The sequence below is a fragment of the Eleutherodactylus coqui genome, chromosome 6 (assembly GCF_035609145.1).
Source record: "Eleutherodactylus coqui strain aEleCoq1 chromosome 6, aEleCoq1.hap1, whole genome shotgun sequence".
Lineage (NCBI taxonomy): Eukaryota > Metazoa > Chordata > Amphibia > Anura > Eleutherodactylidae > Eleutherodactylus > Eleutherodactylus coqui.
In genome coordinates, this window is record NC_089842.1 from 20,417,133 (window position 1) to 20,436,230 (window position 19,098).

General features: G+C 42.6%; 1 protein-coding gene across 1 annotated transcript in view; it reads left to right on the forward strand.

Annotated features, from left to right (window-relative positions):
* The first annotated feature begins 16,619 nt into the window (after positions 1-16,619).
* The window catches only part of LOC136633502 (IgGFc-binding protein-like), a 50,853-nt gene continuing 48,374 nt past the window's right edge, over positions 16,620-19,098 (forward strand). Inside the window, exons 1-2 of the mRNA XM_066609263.1 lie at positions 16,620-16,640; positions 17,635-17,701. Coding sequence (XP_066465360.1) covers positions 16,620-16,640; positions 17,635-17,701 — 88 coding nt within the window. The remainder of the gene's footprint in view (positions 16,641-17,634; positions 17,702-19,098) is intronic.

The following is a 19,098-nucleotide window of genomic DNA, read 5'->3' on the forward strand; positions in this document are numbered from 1 at the left end:
CCTGGGAGCCTGGTACTTCCCGCAACAGGACGTACCAATACGTCATCGGGATAGTGCGAGATCATGACTGACCTCAGTCACAGCCGGCGTCCCGCTGCCACAGCGGGGGGGGGAGGGGGGGCGCGCATCGGGGATGCGCCCCCCCCGCTGTTAACCCCTTCCCTGCTGCGATCTAAGTAGATGTTGCGATGTCACATATTTGGTATTGACACATCCGTAACGACGTTTACAAAAAGTTGAACATGCTTTTTATTTTGTACAGCAAAAGGCGTAACAAAAAATGCTAAAAAACAGAGGCAAAATGCTAATTTTTAGCATTTTGCCTCCCAAAAAATGCAATAAAAGTGATCATAAAAGCCGTACATTCCCCAAAATGGTACCAACAAAAACTACAGCTCGTCTCGCAAAAAATAAGCCCTTATAGAGCTCCGTAAATAGAAAAATAAAAAAGTTACAGGACTTTGAATGCAGCTATAGATAAAAAAAAAGATTTCCAAAAAAAAGGGGTTTTATTGCAAAAAAGGGTAAAAACCTAAAAAAAATATAAGAATTTTGGTATCGTTGTAATCCTATCGACCCGCAAAAAAAATTTGGTGTGTCATTTATGCTGCATGATTAACGCTGTAAAAAAAAAAGTTTACAATATAGTCTATGTACCCAAAAGTAGCAGCTCGCCACGCAAAAAACAAGCCCTTATACGGCCGCGTTGATGGAAAAATAAAAAAGTTATGGCTTTTGAAAAATGGAGATGGAAAAATACCAAAAATCGCTTGGTCCTCAACGCCAAAATAGGCCATGTCATTAAGGGGCTAGACTGAGCGATAAGCAAACAAGCCAACAATGATTTTAAGTCCCCAATGAAATGAACAGCGAATGAAAAGTCAATGATTATCGTTCACCATTCAGTCATCGGCTGCGTTTAGACTGAACAATTGTCATTTACTTTCGCTCCTTCGGCTTATTTTGTAGAACGATAATCGTTCCGTCTAAAAGGGCCTAAAGTCTGGTTGGTTTATTGTTGCCTTAGGCACAGTAAAAGGCAAGTTAAGGAGGTGAGTATGGCATATTCCTTTATTTTACACTATTACCTGCCTCTAAATGGGATTGTTTTGTCTCAGAAAAATGTTGAAAGCAGCATTACTGCATATATTTTGAATGTAATGCAACTGGTTATGTCTTAAAGGGATTTTGCAGTTGTAAAGTATTGGTGGCCTGTCTGTAGGATAGGCACGGATTGGCCACCTGGGACTGCTACTAAACAGCCGCTTGCTGGCCCATTTCCATTATGCACCGAGCTGATTTCTGCAGGAAGCATACAGCTCTGTTCCCACTGCTTTGGCCTGGCTTGGTATTACAGGCAAACGTTCACAGTGATGGGTGGGCATATGTTAGGATGAACCCCTTTGGAGGAGTTGCTAGAGAGGGTGTAATGACTGTGTTTTCGTGAGAATGAGGGGCTTGTGGAAGTCAGTGCAGTGTTGAAAGTCACAAGAATTTGGGTGTGCTGGGAGATCAATGGCTCTGCAATTTCCTGGTTGTAAACAGATGGTGTCTCTGACTGGTTTGAGTTGCATAGCTTGTTCTTCTCGATAAAAGATTGTGTAGCGGTGTGACTGACCGAGTGAAGACCATGCCATGTCTAAATATACAGCGTGCTTCCCTATGCCTGATCCCTGTGGGTCATAAAGCAGAGGAACTGTATATACCTGGTATCTGAAAAATTGAGTAAAATGTTTTCTTTGACCTCAACAACTGCCCCATGTCCCACCCCCATACAGGTTGCTCTAGTCAGGTAAGACATCAGAAGACCTTTTGAAGCTCAATTCTATGCCTCATCATCCCACCTTAATTTAAAATAGATGTCCTTATGTAACCAGTGATAGCTTGAAAATTGTATTGTTGTGCATCAGAATGAGGAGGCCTTAAAAATATTTCACTAAATTCTTTAATACTGAAGTCTGCTTAGTACTTAGCCCCATTGTTTATATTTGCACAACTTTTTCATTAAGATGGCATTACACTGATATATGATGTGAATTAATGAGAGATGGGGTTAAGCCAAGGCCTTAAGTGAAGTTGACTATTTAGTATTGTGGATGTCATTATTCTTGCAAGAAATTTACTTGTCCGTGTAAATATCCAAACACACATTTTATTGCACCCTGGCTACAAGGAAATCCAAAAATATATTCTTTTTTTGAATCTTTTACATTGTAATGGATAATGTGAACAATGTTCAATGTACAATGTGAAGGGGGTAAAGACCATAAGAGATTCCCCATAATCAATGTCCCAAATCGAAATCAACAAATATAAGAAATACCCTCCAAATTAGTAGAACATTTTCAGAGATTTTTAAAAATCTACTTTTCTCTTTTATCTCAGTTATCTCTTTTGACAATTATTCATGGATATTTGCACCGTTGGTCTCCACTTATAGTCTAGAATGGCCCAATGTATGGCATCATTCTGTGTACTTTACCAGATGGGCATTAGACATGCTCTATCTAGTTATAAAGTTCGACCAGCCAAAGTTGCATAACTCAACTAACTATTTGCAAGCAAACTCGATTACTGGAAGATCAGAAGACTGTGAAGGGTAATGTTGTAGCGGTTATGAGGCCTGCACCCTGCTGGCAAGCCAGACCAGGTTTTGGGTCTGCCCTTGCTCCTCCCGGAGCTGAGGGGTGTGGTAGTGGCAAGTGTGACTAGCTCTGATGCTATTTAAACTATGTTAGCATTTACCCCTGTGCTGGTTAATCACTTCAGTTCTATGTTGGACAGCGACGGAGCAACACAGTGTGGTGGAAGCTCTGCTGGATAAGCGAAGTTCTTTACTGTTTGGTTTAGTTTTGTTTCTCTTTTTGTTTTGCGCTAGGGCTCCCAGCTAGGGACTGGTCAGAGGCCCAGGCACGATTGCAGGCTCGCACTTATCAGCGCGGTCGGTCTGCTGAGCAGGCAGGGTCCCCTCCCGGGATAGGGGATTATAGGGAGACTATTCCCCCATTTAGTTTGTATTTTCTTTGCACAGTTGTGCCTTTGATTTATGTTATTAAGGTTGCACGTTCTTAGGACGCAACAGGTAATAAATCTTAATAGTTGTGTCATTATGTTACTCAAGACATCCCTGACAAAGCATACATTCACACTGTGTTCTATCTCACCTCCTGCCTTCCAATCCAGGGGTTCTATCTGAGGTGCCAAAAACAGCATTCAGATACAACAGTAGATGGCTTGATTAACGGTCATAATTACAACAGAGAGCAAAGCTCCAAGCCCCTTTTCCGCAGGCTTCTGTTTGGTTCCAGCATTTAGCTGGTGAGAATTGCATAGTGAACTACGCTATTGTGTCTGCTCAAAAAGCTAGAAGTGAATAGAAACTTGCTGAAACAGAGAACAAAGTTTTCAGCTTTATCTCTGTTTCAGTAATTCGAGCTTATAGAGCTATCGATTATTTTATAGTATTGCTCTCCTCATATGGAACATAGGAACATTTTGGGACTGTTACTCTTCATAGATGACAGTAACCTCTGCTTCCTGTATAGTATGGTCTTAGTGTCTAGATATGGTGAAGTTATCCATGATAACAAAAAGTAATAATAGAAATATGATCCTGACTTTGATATTTAAAGGTGTCCTAATTGGTATTAAGTTGATTATACATATGGTATAAAAAAAAAGAGAGTGGCTGATTTTGCCCAACCATAAGGGTGCATTCCCACGAACGGATATCGGCTCGGTTTTCACGCAGAGCCGATATACGTCGTCCTCATGTGCAGTGGGGGGGGGGGGAGGATGGAAGAGCCAGGAGCAGGAACTGAGCTCCCGCCCCCTCTCTGCCTCCTCTCCGCCCCTCTGCACTATTTGCAATAGGGAGAGGTGGAACAGGGGTGGGGCTAATTCTCGAAACTTAGCCCCGTCCCCGCCCCACCTCCTTTCATTGCAAATAGTGCAGAGGGGCGGAGAGGAGGCAGAGAGGGGGTGGGAGCTCAGTTCCTGCTCCTGGCTCTTCCATCCTCCCCCCTCCCTGCACACGAGGACGACGTATATCGGCTCGGTGTGAAAACCGAGCCGATATACGTTCGTGGGAATGCACCCTAAGTTTTATGAGAATGATCGTTTACGATGGCCAACAGCAGACTTCTGTCTGCAAAACTGTGATCAGTCTGGCAGAAAAATTTCATCGATGGACTGCCAAAAAAATAAAAGGTATAGCATGGCGTAATTTGGTAACTCGTTTGCCATTTTGCATAAGCCCAGTAAAGTTTTTTCTTTTTTTTAAACAATCTTTTTTTTTATTGAAAATTGTTGAAGCAGAAATTGAAGCAGTATATGAGATCAAAGTATAATTAGTACAGTGGAACATCAAATATAGGACACGCAGGTCCTGGGAACTTTGTGTTTATGCAGTTTGGTAGTCACTAGGTTTATTCGGCTTGAGGAAGTAATTAGTCTATGGGATGTTTCGTATGTGTGTGTACGGCTTTATGTGCTAGATTCTATAGAGGGGCTGTACGGGTAATGGCTCAAGTTGTGTGTACATGGTAACTGAGTAAGCTCAAGGCTGCTGAACTAGAGACTCATAGCTCATGAGCTGCGGGGTGTGATGATTGGTATGAGGTTGGCGTTAACTTTCCAAACCTTAATCGGTTCCATACCATTGATTGAAGATTGATGGATTTTGTTTGACGTTGAATGAGGTACCTCTAGTGTAACCTAGTGACTCCGTTACTGCCTCAAGAAGTCATTCGTAATAGAATGAACATAACAGAGGGGTGGGGAAGGGGAAGAGGGAATGGGGAGGAGGGGGAGGGGAGGGGTAAGGGGTGCAAACGGTGTAAACCTGTCAACAAGAGGTTACTGCATTCACTGTTTATCAAATATTCAAGTGTGTGGTCTGTGAGCTTAAGCGGAATACACCTTTATGGTTGATTCTTTTGAGATAGAACCCATGGTGACCAGGTCAGTAGGAATTTGTTTCTCGTGCCCTATTCCCATGCAGCAATCTCTTCGAAACGGTATATTTGGGACACTTTGTCTTTCCATTGAGATAGAGTAGGGATTGTTTTCTTTTTCCAGTGTAGCGGTATAAGGAGTTTTGCTGCCGTAATGAGTGTTGTAGGAAGATGTCTTTTTGAGGGGGTTAGCTGTCTGGAAGGTAGCCACAGTAGTACTTCCTCAGGGGTGAGAGTGAGTGAGGTACCACCTATTTTATTTATGTGAGTAGTGATCTGCTGCTAGAAAGATTTAATGATTGGGCAATGCCACCAGATATGCGCCATATCTCCCTTATATGATTCGCATCTCCAACATATATCTGTTGGAGTTAGATTAGATTTGAAGAGTGTGATTGGTGTCTTATACCATCGGGTGAGAATTTTGTATGAGTTTTCTTGTATTCGAATGCACTGAGAGAAACCATGCGAGCCATTAAGGACTCTTGTGGTGTCTTCCCTATCCAGGTTAATCCCAAGTTCCTTTTCCCAGGTTCTAACAAACCACGGTTTATCAGATGAGGTGTTTAATAACAGGTCCTTATATAAGCTTGTCATGAGCTTTCAAAGTCGTTCAGGTAGTGAAAGGTATGTTTCAAACCACAATGGGTCTCTCAGTTGTTTGCTATGCTGTGTTTGCAATTTTTTAGTGAGGTGTATAAGCCTAATCTGTCTAAAGTGTTTAAGGGAGTGTTCGCAATGAGTGTGGTGATACAATCGAGGTTTGTGATTTTGTCCCCTTTGATGATGTCATGTTTCGTTGTAGTGCTCAGTTTTGTCCAAGGATTTAACATTCTTTTTGGTTTCTTGGGTAATATTGAAGGGGTTAAAGCTGCGGGTGTCATTGGTGACAGTTTGGAGTGTCCTCCTTTTTCGGCTCTTAAGTGGCATAGGACTCTGTTTGTTCCTCTTGTGGTTGGGCTGATTAATTTAGTTTTAGGTGATGGTGGGTCATTGGACCAAAGAAGATACTGTCCCTCCTGGTTTATCATGGATCTTTCTATCTCGATTGAGGGGGAGTTTATTTTATTATCTACTAGAGATAACCATCTGTCGATATGTATTGCTTTGTAGTAAAGGGATATAGTTGGAAGTCCGAAACCTCCCAGGCGGGGTTTACGTTTGTTCCAAATGAAGCTTGTAAAAAGTTGATGTAATTTGGTAAAGAAATGATGGGGGACATCTATTGGGACCGTCTGCAGAGTGTATAGGATGTATGGGAGAATATAGGTAGATATTAAATTTTTTCTTCCCATCCAAGATATTAAGAGAACATTGAAGTGTTGCAGGTGGCTTTCAACCTTCTTGAGAAGGGGGATATAATTTGCTTTGAAAAGTTGGGAGGGGTCCGGGGTTAGAAAAATTCCCAAATATTTAAGATTAGAAAGGGGTCATTTGAAAGGGTATTGCTTCTGTATGGGCGTAATTATGTTGGTTGGGGTGGATATATTTAGGGCTTCTGATTTTCCAAGGTTTACTTTGAAATTTGATATATTGCCGAAATGTTCAAAAATTTTTGATATTTCTGCAAAGGACGTTTTTGGGTTTGTCATTAGTATGAGTAGGTCGCCTGCAAATGCAGCTGTAGTATGTGTGGTGTTTCCTACCTTCAGACCTTGAATGTTGGGATTTTGTCTGATTTGCTGTAGAAGGGTCTCCATTACTAGAACAAATAAAGTGGGGGATAATGGACAACCCTGCCTGGTCCCATTCATGATCGGGAAGGGATTTAAGAGGGTTCCATTTACTTGAATTCTAGCTGAGGGGTTTGAATAAAGAGTGAGAATAGCTTTAATAAATTGATTGGGAAAGCCAAATTTTATTAGCGTGGTTTCCATAAAGTTCCAACTTAATCTATCGAATGCGTTTTCGGCGTCTGTCCCTAAGAGTACTAGTGGTATTTTCTTGTTTCTGGCGTAGTGGATTGTGTTTATAATGCGAGATGTGTTGAGTTTTCCCTCTCTGTGTGGGACAAAACCCACTTGATCTGGATGTGTAAGCTTATCTAGGAGCGGGGATATGGGTTGGGCCAGGAGTTTTGCCCAGATTTTAAGGTCTACATTTAGTAGTGATATAGGGCAATAGTTGCCGCATTGCTCTGGGTCTTTACCCTCTTTTGGAATCAAGGTTATAAAAGCTTCCAGAGCTGGTTTGGGGAGACCTGAACCCGACAGGAGGGAGTTACATAAATTCATGAATTTTGGTAGTAGTTATCTGGAGAATGTTTTGTAGTAGTTTATAGGTAGGCAGTCCGGACCTGGGCATTTCCCGTTGGGTATGGAATTGAGTACTTTTTCCACTTCGGAGATAGTGAAAGGGTTAAGTAAAGTCAATTTGTCCTCTTCAGTTAGTGTAGGTAATCTGAGATTTTCTAGGAAACCTGATGTTGATTTAGCGATATGGTTGTGGTCTTCCATTACGTTATCAATGGAAAGGTTATATAGGCTTTTAAAGAATTCCTGGAACTCCTTGGCAATTTCCTTTGTTGATGTTGCAGTGTTGTCTGATTTCATTTTTATTTTATAGATAAAGGCTTTTTCTTTTTGGTTTTTTAATTAATTTTGACATTGTTTTAGAGCCTTTGTCTCCATGCATGTAGATTTTATATTTGGAGGAGAGAAGGGTTTTTGCAGTGTTTATATTAAGGCTATTTTTGAGTTTTTCTCTAAGATCCTTCAAGTCTTGGAGAGTGTCTTTATTTAAGGAGTTTCTGTGTAATTTCTCAAGGCTTGCGATCTGCGCTAACAGGGAATCTATTTCCTTATCTCTCTGTTTTTAACCGCCGATCCCAGGGCTATTAATTCTCCTCTTATGAATGCTTTATGTGATTCCCAAAGGATCGGGGGGGGAGATGTCTGGGGTTCTGTTTATTTCGAAAAATTCTTCGAGTTTACTAGATAATTCGGAACAGTGTTTTTCGTTGCTTATTAATGTGTTGTTTAGTCGCCAGGACCACTCTTTGAGGGGAAGGTTATGTATTGGTGCTGATATAGATATTGGTGCGTGATTGGAGATTGTAGGGGGACTGATGTTGGCTTCCTTAACAGATTGAATGTGCTTCCCAGAGATTAACAGGTAGTCTATTCTGTGATAAGTTGAGTGTATGTGGGAGAAATAAGTGTATTCTCTGTCTTCAGGGTGTAAGATTCTCCAGGCGTCATGGAGGTTCATTTAAGTTAGAGTGCTTTTGAATTTGCGGATTTGTCTGTGTGGAATTGTTTGCGCAGATGAGGTAGTGTCTCTGGACGGGTCTATTGCCACATTAAAATCACCTCCCACAACAATCAGGCCCTCTGCTAGTTCTGAAAATTTTCCCAGGGTGCGAATTAGCCACGGGATCTGATTTTGGTTTGGTGCATATAAGTTTGCAAAGGATATTTTACTGTTGGCTATTGTGCCTGTTAATGGGATGTATCTGCCTCTAGGGTCGGTTATTTGGAGTGTGGGGGTAAAGGGAATATTTTTCCCAATCGCAATGGAGGCCCCTCTAGAAGCTGAGGAGTATGTGCTGTGGAACCATTGATTGTAAATTTGGGATGGGAGTTTGGGTATGTGATTGTGTCTTAGGTGAGTCTCCTGGAGGAACACTATTTCTGATTTTAATTTTTGTAATAGAGAAAATATTTGGCTCCTTTTTTGAGGTGTATTCATGCCTCTGACGTTGAACGATGTGTATTTAATGTTAGCCATGTTGGGTGTATGTCAGATGGTTGATGTGTCTTGGTTTGCTCACAGACGTTGGTATTAATTGGCAGGCCAGCTCCTTGACCAATGAAAAAAGTTTTTTCTTTTTAACAAACTGTCTCCCTACTGGACTCTGAAGGTCATCTATATTGATGATGGGATCAATCATACTGTACAAGAGATCCAATGGACTACCAATCATTCACATTCCACTAATACTTTTCTCATGTGCTTGGGCAGCCTTAAGAGAAGCTCCTTTGCCACCAGCGAATTATCGTTTGCCAATGGGCCATCACATGAGTGTAGCCTGGGCAATGCCAATACGTTAATGCTCGAATGTTACTGTAACTGTTTATGTACTTCATCTGTCACGTATGTGGGTTATTACAGGTCATATGTTCTACCCATACTGATGCAACGTCTTGGCAGTTTATGGCATCATTAACACAACATGCAGGAATAGGTTAGGTTTTCTAAGTGGATGAGGAGCCTCTCGTATATTATTCAGAATCACACAGTAGAATGCTATGGATGCCTCTTCTTGGCATGTAGGAACTTTAAAACTTAGAGTCATTAGCTCAAGTGCTACATTCATAGTATAAGGCCATAAATGTAACCTGAAATGATTAATGCTATGTTAAGATATACACTGTATAGTACAATAGATGAATTAATTATATAGTTTATGCACAGTTCCGTAGACGTTTTCAATCAGTTTGGCCATGAGTTTGGTTATTCAGGTGGAAATTGGTTAATAGTTGGACAGATTAATGTAATGTCATCTAATCTCACTGCTAATACACTGTTTATACTAGTGATGCTAGAGCAGCTTTTAAATCAAAGATCTTAAACTGTACGACAGGTATGAGGTAAGTAAATATTGTGCTTGGATCCACAAGTTAAGATTCAATTGAAAGTATTAAGGCAGATAGATTCAAGGTGGAGAAAGAGTCAAGAGCTTTCACGTTACTCCATGCTGAAGATGGTAGTAGTCTGGCCATTGAGGCAGGTTATGGCACTGCATTGAAGATGGAGGCCAAGATTACACCCATGCTGTAGGCCAAGGGCAACATAAAGTTTATTTTGAAGGAACTTGTGACAGGAATTTTTTTGTGTTGACCCTCCACTCATCAACCACTTGATATGCTTGGGAGTTAAGGTTAGTAGTAGAAAATTGTTTGCATAACTCATCAAATTGCCACTTCTGATAAAAATGCAGATGCCCTGTTCCTATCTCCTTTCCCAACTTTCCCATATATCTGATGTGAAAAGTAAGACACTTTCCCTTTCCTATTGTCATAAATGTGAGATAATGTGTCCCTCCCATTTCCTGCTGGCTTACCGCACCCAAATGCACCTTTTAACCTTCCAGCAACCCTCAAACACTGCATTGTTTTCAGCCACTTAAAAAAAAAACACCCTCACCTTTGCACCTTACCTATGGCCAGGATGTGACTTTGCGTGGCTGAAGAGGTTTTACATAGGGTTCCATGCTTGACAATGCCCATAATGAAGATGACTGAGAATACGAGTGACACAACATAGGGGGTACGCACACACGGGGGCGTAACAAAAGGCTCAGGAGCCTGGGTGCAATAGTTCAGCCCCCCCCGCACTTGTACCTGTACCCATATCTCAACCATGCACTACACAGCTGCAAAACAAATTTATGTACGGGATCTAGTCCCTTGGCTTTCCAAACAGGACTCATTTCCTGGACTACGTGAGAATTTATCCGTAGCCCCTTAGGTTGTGTTCATATTTTGTGTTGCATTTTTAAACCAAAATTTTAAAAAAAACACACTTAAAAAATTGCATGTGGTATTCAAAAACTCCATCCGTTTTTAAGAAACTGCATACACTATTAAAAACTGCATGTGGATTTAATCAATGCATGAAGCCTTTTTAAAACCGTATGCAGGTTTTTCATGTGTTTTTTAATTGTGTGTAAAGTGTGTAATCACATACAGGAGATACCCAGGTTACAGAGGTGTAACTTGAAGCTTCTGGGCCCAGTGCAAAACCTGTAAGAGGGTCCTAACTATAATGCTTTATTCATAGTACTGGGCTCCCTATATGGAGAAGAGAGGCCTTATGGTCCCCCTAAGGCTCCTGGGCCCGGGTGCAACCGCATCCCCCGCACCCTCTATAGTTACGCCAGTGCCAGGTTATACCAGCATGCTCTATATCACTATAAACAGGATGTATAACTTATACCAGCTGTACCTGGCTTATGCATTAAAGAGACTGCAGTGCTTATTGTAGCACCGTGGCCTATTCAATCAGCTGTTCGGTGGGGACTCCGAGACCCAGACCTCCAATAATTACATTTTTATGATCTATCTTAAGGATAAGTCATCAATAGCTGTCTCAGGAAACCACTTTAAATCTCATAATAATATACTTCTGTCTCTTTGTTTAATACCTTCAATGAGACACCATATACTATACTGTTTACCTGACACCATCTATTCTCTCTATTAGGCTGGTTTCACACGAGTTAATTATGAGCACATTTATGTGCCCGCAATATGGATGACTGACCCAAACTCAGAGCATCATAGGGATCTAGAATGCTGTAAGTTCTGGTCAGTAGACCTGCAGTTGGACACTTGATCATATTAAGGGCGCATAAATTTGCCCATAATGTGCTCTTGTGAAACTGGTCTTACTGAGATGCACAGGGCTCTGCCTCAATATATCCAAGAAAAGACTTGTTCTCCACAGACCTGACATCTCAAGTTTTAGTCTTGACTCCAATCAGTATAGTTTACTATGACCTCCTCTTGGGTCACTGCTGTATTTCGTGCCATTGGGTAAGATATTTCTTATTAAATAAATCACAAGTGATGTACATAACTTATACTGTATGAACTGTTTATGCATTAGAGGTAGTCTTGCTTTGAGGCTGAGGGCTACTGTTTTTCCTTGTGAGAGCAGCACTAGTGTATAGGAAGTCTTACAGGCTATGTAATGCTCCCCTGGAAAAAGATAAGCAAATGAGTGATGGAATAATGCCTCCCCTGAGCCATCTATTGGAAAGTAGATACCCTATGAGTCAATATCCGACCTTTACTTTATATAATTGCTTTATTGGTAAACTAAAGAGTCATACATGTTGCAGGGTTGAATGGTTTAGCCCATGTCAATTACTGGCCATGCGTTCTTGGTGTGCATAACTTAGGGCGCATTCAGACGATCATATATCGGCTGGGTTTTTTACGCCCAGCCGATATACGGCGTCCCTCTCTGCAGGGGGAGGAAGCTGGAAGAGCCGGGAGCAGTGCACTGAGCTCCCGCCTCCTCTCCCCCCCACCACTATTTGCAATGCAATGGGAGGGGCGGAGCTAAATTTCTGGACGTAGCTCCACCCCGGTCCTGCCCCCTCCCATTGCAAATAGTGGTGAGGGGTGGAGTGGGGGTGGAGAGGAGGCGAGAGCTCAGAGCACTGCTCCCGGCTCTTCCAGCTTCCTCCCCCTGCAAAGTGGGACGCCCTCATACTGTATGAACTGTTGTTTATGCATTAGAGGTAGTCTTGCTTTGAGGCTGAGGGCTACTGTTTCTCCTTGTGAGAGCAGCACTGGTGTATAGGAAGTCTTACAGGCTATGTAATGCTCCCCTGGAAAAAGATAAGCAAATGAGTGATGGAATAATGCCTCCCCTGAGCCATCTATGGGAAATTAGATACCCTATGAGTCAATATCCGACCTTTACTTTATATAATTGCTTTATTGGTAAACTAAAGAGTCATACATGTTGCAGGGTTGAATGGTTTAGCCCATGTCAATTACTGGTCATGCGTTCTTGGACTATCTGAAGGAAATTGAACATGGCATGACAAATTTGCTTCATGTGACTCTTGTTAATCATATGTTGGAATTAAGGCCTATTGCTGTGCGGCCCCCTGGCACACTCTCTGTAGACCTTCAATAGACCCATGAAAGAGGTCAATGACTAGAAGAGACTGAACAATTGATATATTTCTATACTCTTCCAGGATACTACAATGCCTCCGTATGTCTCCAGTCCATACCCTTCTCCCAACCATTGTTCTTATTCTACGTATGCAAACCGACAGGAAAAGAATAACTTACAGTATTGAGCTCTCCATGTTGGCGCCAAGGTGGTTAAACTCTGGCTAATTTATCTGATGCAGGGAAATCCCAGAACAGAGAATGAGGAAATTATTTTCACAAGGACACAAACAAACTGCCTTGTACCTGCCAGCTTTCTGGAGGACAGCCATTACCGGACAATATTTATTTTATGGGTGAATACAATTAAATGTTGGAACACTGTACATATTGTTCAAGTAGATCTTACAAGCAGTTAAAGATGTTTAGTTAAATCAATCAATATATCTATCAATTGATCTGTAATTTATGCCATAACTTTCTATCTTCTAGTTATTAGAAATTAGTTGGTCATTACAAAGGTTGTCTCAGCAGGCATACTGACATTTGAAAAGTTTGTACCCTGCTCAGGACCCCCATGTGCTTTTGCTCTTTCAGACATGGACCATTCATGTAGTATCTAGCAGTGATCTGCTATTAGGTATCTTCTTCATTGCCCTGTACTATTTGTTATTATACATTGGTCTGTATGAGCAGCTACTAATGAAGAAAATTATCACACTGCACATGCAATGCAACACCTAAGAGTGATATGACAATGTGAAGCCTCTTACATCCAGATTTGAGAGTCTAGAGAATGTTTTCAAATGTTCTTCAAGACAATACAAATATGCTGTCTAACTACATCTTAAATGTCTGTAGTGAGGCTCACACTCCCGCCACATCTAGAGGGTCCGCAATGTGAAGTGGAAAAGTCATCCAATGCCGGGTTCACTTTTGCACTGTAACCTCTGTTCGAAGGTTCCATGACAGATCTGGCATAAAATACTGGAAGGAATAGCGCTGCATGCAACGCTTTATCTTCTGGTAAATGCTGGGCTGCTGAGCAGAAACCGACCAGATCCCATTATATCTAATGGGGTCTGTTCAGTGCTGTTTGGTTCCATCACAAGATAGATCCGTTTGGCCAAGATATTCCTCTTTATGCTCCCCGAATGGAGCAGGGAAAATGGAACCCCCGCCACAGATGTGAAAGCACCCTTACAAAGATAGTAAGAGCTCTGACCAAAAGAAAGAGAATTAAACATACGTTACATTGAGGCACTATCATTCGGATGGTCATTCAGAAAAGTAATTGAAACATACGAAGACAATCGTTTATTCACTTTTACATAGAGTAATGATTGTTCATTAGTTAATTGCTGAGATATCATTCACAGAGGGGCTCCTCATGCAAATTTGTTCACAAGTCGTTCAAATACGCATGACTTTGACTTTACACCAGACAGCTTTAATCAACCAGCAACCATTTTTTTTGGTAAGCTGAAACTAAATAGTTAACGACATACTGCTCGTCACCCTGTTGGCCGTGTTTACACTGCATGACTTGTTTGTATTGGCTTTTTCAAGCGATTATTTAGTCGACGGTCATCCCATGTAAAGGTACCTTAAGCCTGGGTTCACACGGGACGTATTCCCGCCAGAAATCCCGCAGTTTGGCCGCAGCCGAAACCGCGAGATCTCCGACGGGAGAACCGCCGCGGAAAAACCCGCGGCGGCTTTGAAGCACCCAACCGCTCGCTTTTCCGGTGCGGCCGGCGCTCTCATAGAGGAGAGCAGGGCCGCTGCGGAAAGAAAAAAAGAATGAGCATGCTGCATATTCTGAAACCGCGGTTGCAGCGGCCACAGCCGCGGTTTCAGCCGGACTTACCGCAGCGGATTGGCCGTCCCGTGTGGACGAGATTTCTGAGGAATCTCGTCCACATGGCTGGCTAATCCCGAGATTAGCGGTCGCGGGCGGATTTGCCGTGGCAAATTTCCGCGGCAAATCCGCCCTGTGTGAACCCAGCCTAAGACTTCTAGCACTATTATTCTTAGATTAATTTGAAAGGCCTTCATGCATTGGTTTACTTTGAGTGAGCGTTTGCCTATCTATTTAGGTATAGCTTTATTAGTAATTCTTCTCATACACTCCTATTATCCATATCACTGCATAAAGTTGAAAGGATATTCTCAAAATCGAGTTTTATCACCAATTCATACTGGTGATACAAGTCTGATCTGTGGGAGTCTTAGTGCTGTGATCTCCATTAATCCTGAGAGCAGGGGTACTGTGACGTCATCTTCTCACTGTGGACTCGCTGCACCCACATGCAGTGACGCAATAATTGAATGGAGTGGTGGTCACACATGCAGGGTGCTACTCCATTCATTTTAATGGAGCTCATGGAAATAGCCAAGAGTTTGTTGAAGGCTATCTCCAGCAGTCTCATTGATGATGAATGGAGCAGTGCCAGGCATGAGCAACCACCACTCCATTCAAACTTCACACTGCAGGGTGCAGTGAGCACACAGAACAGAGAAGAGGGGGATACAAGACCTCTGTTCTCTGTTGTATGGATAGGTGCTAAAATTTGATTTTGGTGCAATATCTTTAAGGATTTTTCAGGTAATAGTTGACATGCACAACAGGGAGATCAGTTTCTCTGCAGTTTCTCTCCTCGGCTCCTTCAGTAGTATGCAGGAGCTATTGTAGTTGCAGTGCTGGACTGGGATAACCTTAGGTGTGACTGATTTTTGCTGGAAATTATTACCTTGTTGTGGCTATTTCCCATTATTATGTCAGAACCACAGCCTACTTGAGGACCCTGTAGTTCTCTGGTGGGGCAGCCCAACTTTGTTTCCAGGCAGCCTATACTATATGATTAGGGTGGGCAGAGGGGCTGCTTTAAGCACTATATGAATATAAATGCTGCCTGTATTCTGTCATACTTCCTCAATTCTCGAGCCTTTGAACATATGAGTCCACTAACATTTTAACATATTTTGCCCACAAAATCCAAATTTGCATAAACCTCAGCTTTTTGTTGTTCCATTAGTGCAATAGCATTAAAAATTGGACTGGTAGAAGCAGTTGTGGATTACAATAGGAACAGTTTGGGCAGCAGCATAGGTCTGAGGTTCCTGGAAAACACATGGCCACCCAAACTGCCCATCATCTTACAGTGTATAGCTGATGTCCACAGACATCATTTGAGATTGGATGCATCAGGCTGCACTATCCTTCACAGAGACCAGTGTTCATGCATTCCCAGCAGCCAGGCACTTCCATTCCACCCTATGGTAATGAACGGGTTCTGGGTTGGTGTCTCTTGGATAATTGGGATGAAACTTGTCCGTGATCTTCAGAGCATGGATATTGTGGGCCGCTTCCCATGAGTTCTCCTCCGGACCATACACCGTCGATTGCACCAGGTACTGCAGCCTCCCTATATGTGTTCTGGAATCCAGGATTCAGTCCACAAGAAACTCCTCTTAACGCTACCTCTTCACCAGTAGTTGGAAGGTGACTTGGCCCAACTTTGCAGAAATCTGGAAAAGCCCAATAAACTTTTGCCCTAATTTGTGAATGGGCAAATGCATTTTTAAGTTTTTAGTAGAGTGCCAAACTTTATCACCTACCTGGAAAGGAGCCTTGCAGTATTTATCCATTGCCTTTTTGTAGCGTTTCTCGGCTTCTTGAAGCATTTCTTTTAGCTTTTCCTGAGTTTCCCGTAATGCAGTTAATTCTGGTTGAGAAAGATTGTAAATTTGCCTGAAAGGGATGGTTGTTCCAGGGAGCAATTTGATCGGACAATCATATAGTCGATGACGGACAAGTTGGTCGGATTTCATCTTGCTGCAGACATCATTGTTGACTATCCTCATAAGTTTGGGTTTGTTTAAGGGTGGATAGTGACATCTGGCATCTTTCTTTGCAGTTCTCAGAGGGGAAGGTGATGGTCCTTAAGTCCCAGTTGATAGAAGGATTGTGGGTAGAAAACCAAGGAATTCATAGAATAACTGGAAACTTGGGACAAAAGATAAGATGGCAACTAATCGTTTCAAGGTGATCAGGTTCAATAACGATTTCAAATTTGATTGTTTCATGAGTTACAGGCCATGAAGACAACGGTGATCAATCCATGATTTCCATATTAATCAGTATGGTTTTGGTCCTACTGGAGTTAGTGTTGTCGGAAGCATATTTAAAGTCCATGAAGTTCCCTCCAGCTCAAGAATCTTACATAGAGGAGCTTTGTAATTTATGGCCTCAAATTAGGACTTGTATGGGAATGACAAAGAGAAAAGATGGTGGACGTATCTCATCTTTATCTTGAGTTATCGATGGGATGGCTGTGACAACGAATCCAGCTGTTTGGGAACATCAGATTTACCTTCGGACTTAGCACAGATAAAGGCAATAGTCTTTTGGAACTTGTTGGGGCAGTCAATACCATAATGTCCTGAGCCCCCACAATGGAGACATGGATTCTCCGCACAGTGCCTTTCCTTCTCTGTTAAGGATAGGGTTTTGAAGATGACATCAATCTGCATTGGTTCAGGTTCAGTTTCACTCCTTTGCTGGGTGATGAATGCTGGTTGACTGAAAGAATAGGCAGTGTGGTTCCAAAAACCTGCAGCTTCTCCTTCTTTCGTTCTGTAAGTCTTGGATAAATTTGAATATATATCCGATTAAAGTCCTCCAAATTGTCAGGGGTCTCAACTCAGGCAAGCTCATCCTTCACTGGCTTTGATAATCCTCATCAGAACTGATTCTTCTGGGCAACTAGGTTCTATATGGTATCAGTCATCCAGCGACAAAATTCTGCCGTATATTCGGCAACAGATGGTCTCTCTTGTCGTAGGCTATGTAACCTACCCTCTATAGTGGCAAAGCGATTTGGGTCATCAAAGACTTGATTCATAGTGGTAGTGAAGGCATTTACTTGGGCTTGGTCCCCCAATCTACAACATATTTAGGCGGATCTTGTGCTGTTGTGGTATTATAGGATGGCCAATCATGTGAATGATAGTCTTATAATGCTACTTTTTGCCTGCAGTGGATGCTGCAGGAGAAATGCTTCATTGGCTATGACATCCCCAAGCAAAGTCAGTGGACTGGCAAAAGTGGGACCCAGGGCAATCAGCTTTTTGCCCCACTCCCTGCATTCTGTGAGGGATTGTGTATGTTGGTGCAACTCCTTTAATCACCAAATTCTATGAGAGAATCACCGACTGGGTTGATCAGAGAAATGCGGTGGATATAGTATATCTTGACTTTAGTAAAGGATTTGACAGAATATCTCCTACCATACTTATTGAAAAAATGACCAAACATGGGATTGACAAGGCAACTGTTAGGTGGATTCACAACTGGCTGAGTGATCGTACTCAAAGAGTGGTCATAAATGGCTGCACATCCAAGTGGAAGAGTGTATCAAGTGAGGTACCACAAGGCTCTGTCCCTTTGCCCAGTGTTGTTCAACATTTTTATAAATGATCTGGAGCAGGGAATTGATGGGAAACTGATCAAATTTGCCGATGACACAAAGCTAGGAGGGATAGCTAATGCTAGGGAAGAGAGAGAGAGAGAGTATTCAAAAAGATTTAAAAAAGCTTGCACAGTGGGCGGCGACTAACAGAATAGTAATTAACAAGGAGAAATGCAAGATCCTACATCTGGGCAGGACAAATGAATAAGGCCGCCTGCACACGAGCGGAAATCCCGCCGCGGGATTTCCCACGGGATTTCCGCCGCTGAAAGTTTGCATAGGAGTGCATTAAAATATGCACTCCTATGCAGACGGCCGCGGTTTGGCCGCGCGAAATCTCGCGCGGCAAACAATCCGCGGCATGTCCTAATTTTCTGCGGGGCACGCACACTCACCCGGCTACCGGCTCCGGTCTGCGCATGCGCCGGCTGCGCGGCAGCCGGCACATGAAAGAGCCGGGGCCGCCAGGCGCGGGTGAGTACGCGCTCGTCTCTGCAGGCGCTCGGGTCGGATCGCATGGCGAGATTTCTCGCTGCCGGATCCGACCCGCTCGTCTGCAAGCGGCCTAAAACACATGCAGAATGGGAGGAATTGGACTAAGCAGCAGCACATGTGAAAAAGACTTGGGTATACAAATAGATCATAGACTGAACATGAGTCAACAGTGTGATGCAGCAGCCAAAAAGGCAAACACATAGATAAACTGGAGCAAGTTCAGAGAAGAGTTACCAAGATGGTGAGCGGTTTGCAAATCATGTCCTATAATGAACAGTTAAAGGATCTGTTTAGCTTGCAAAAAAGAAGCCCTGAGAGGAGACTTAATTGCTGTCTACAAATATCTGAAGGGCTGTCACAGTGCAGAGGGATCTGCCCTACTCTCATTTGCACAAGGAAAAACTAGAAGCAATGGGATGAAACTGAAAGGGAGGAGACACATTAGATATTAGCAAAAACTTTCTGACAGTGACAGGGATCAATGAGTGGAACAAGTTACCACAGGAGGTGATGAGTTTTCCTTCAATGGAAGTGTTC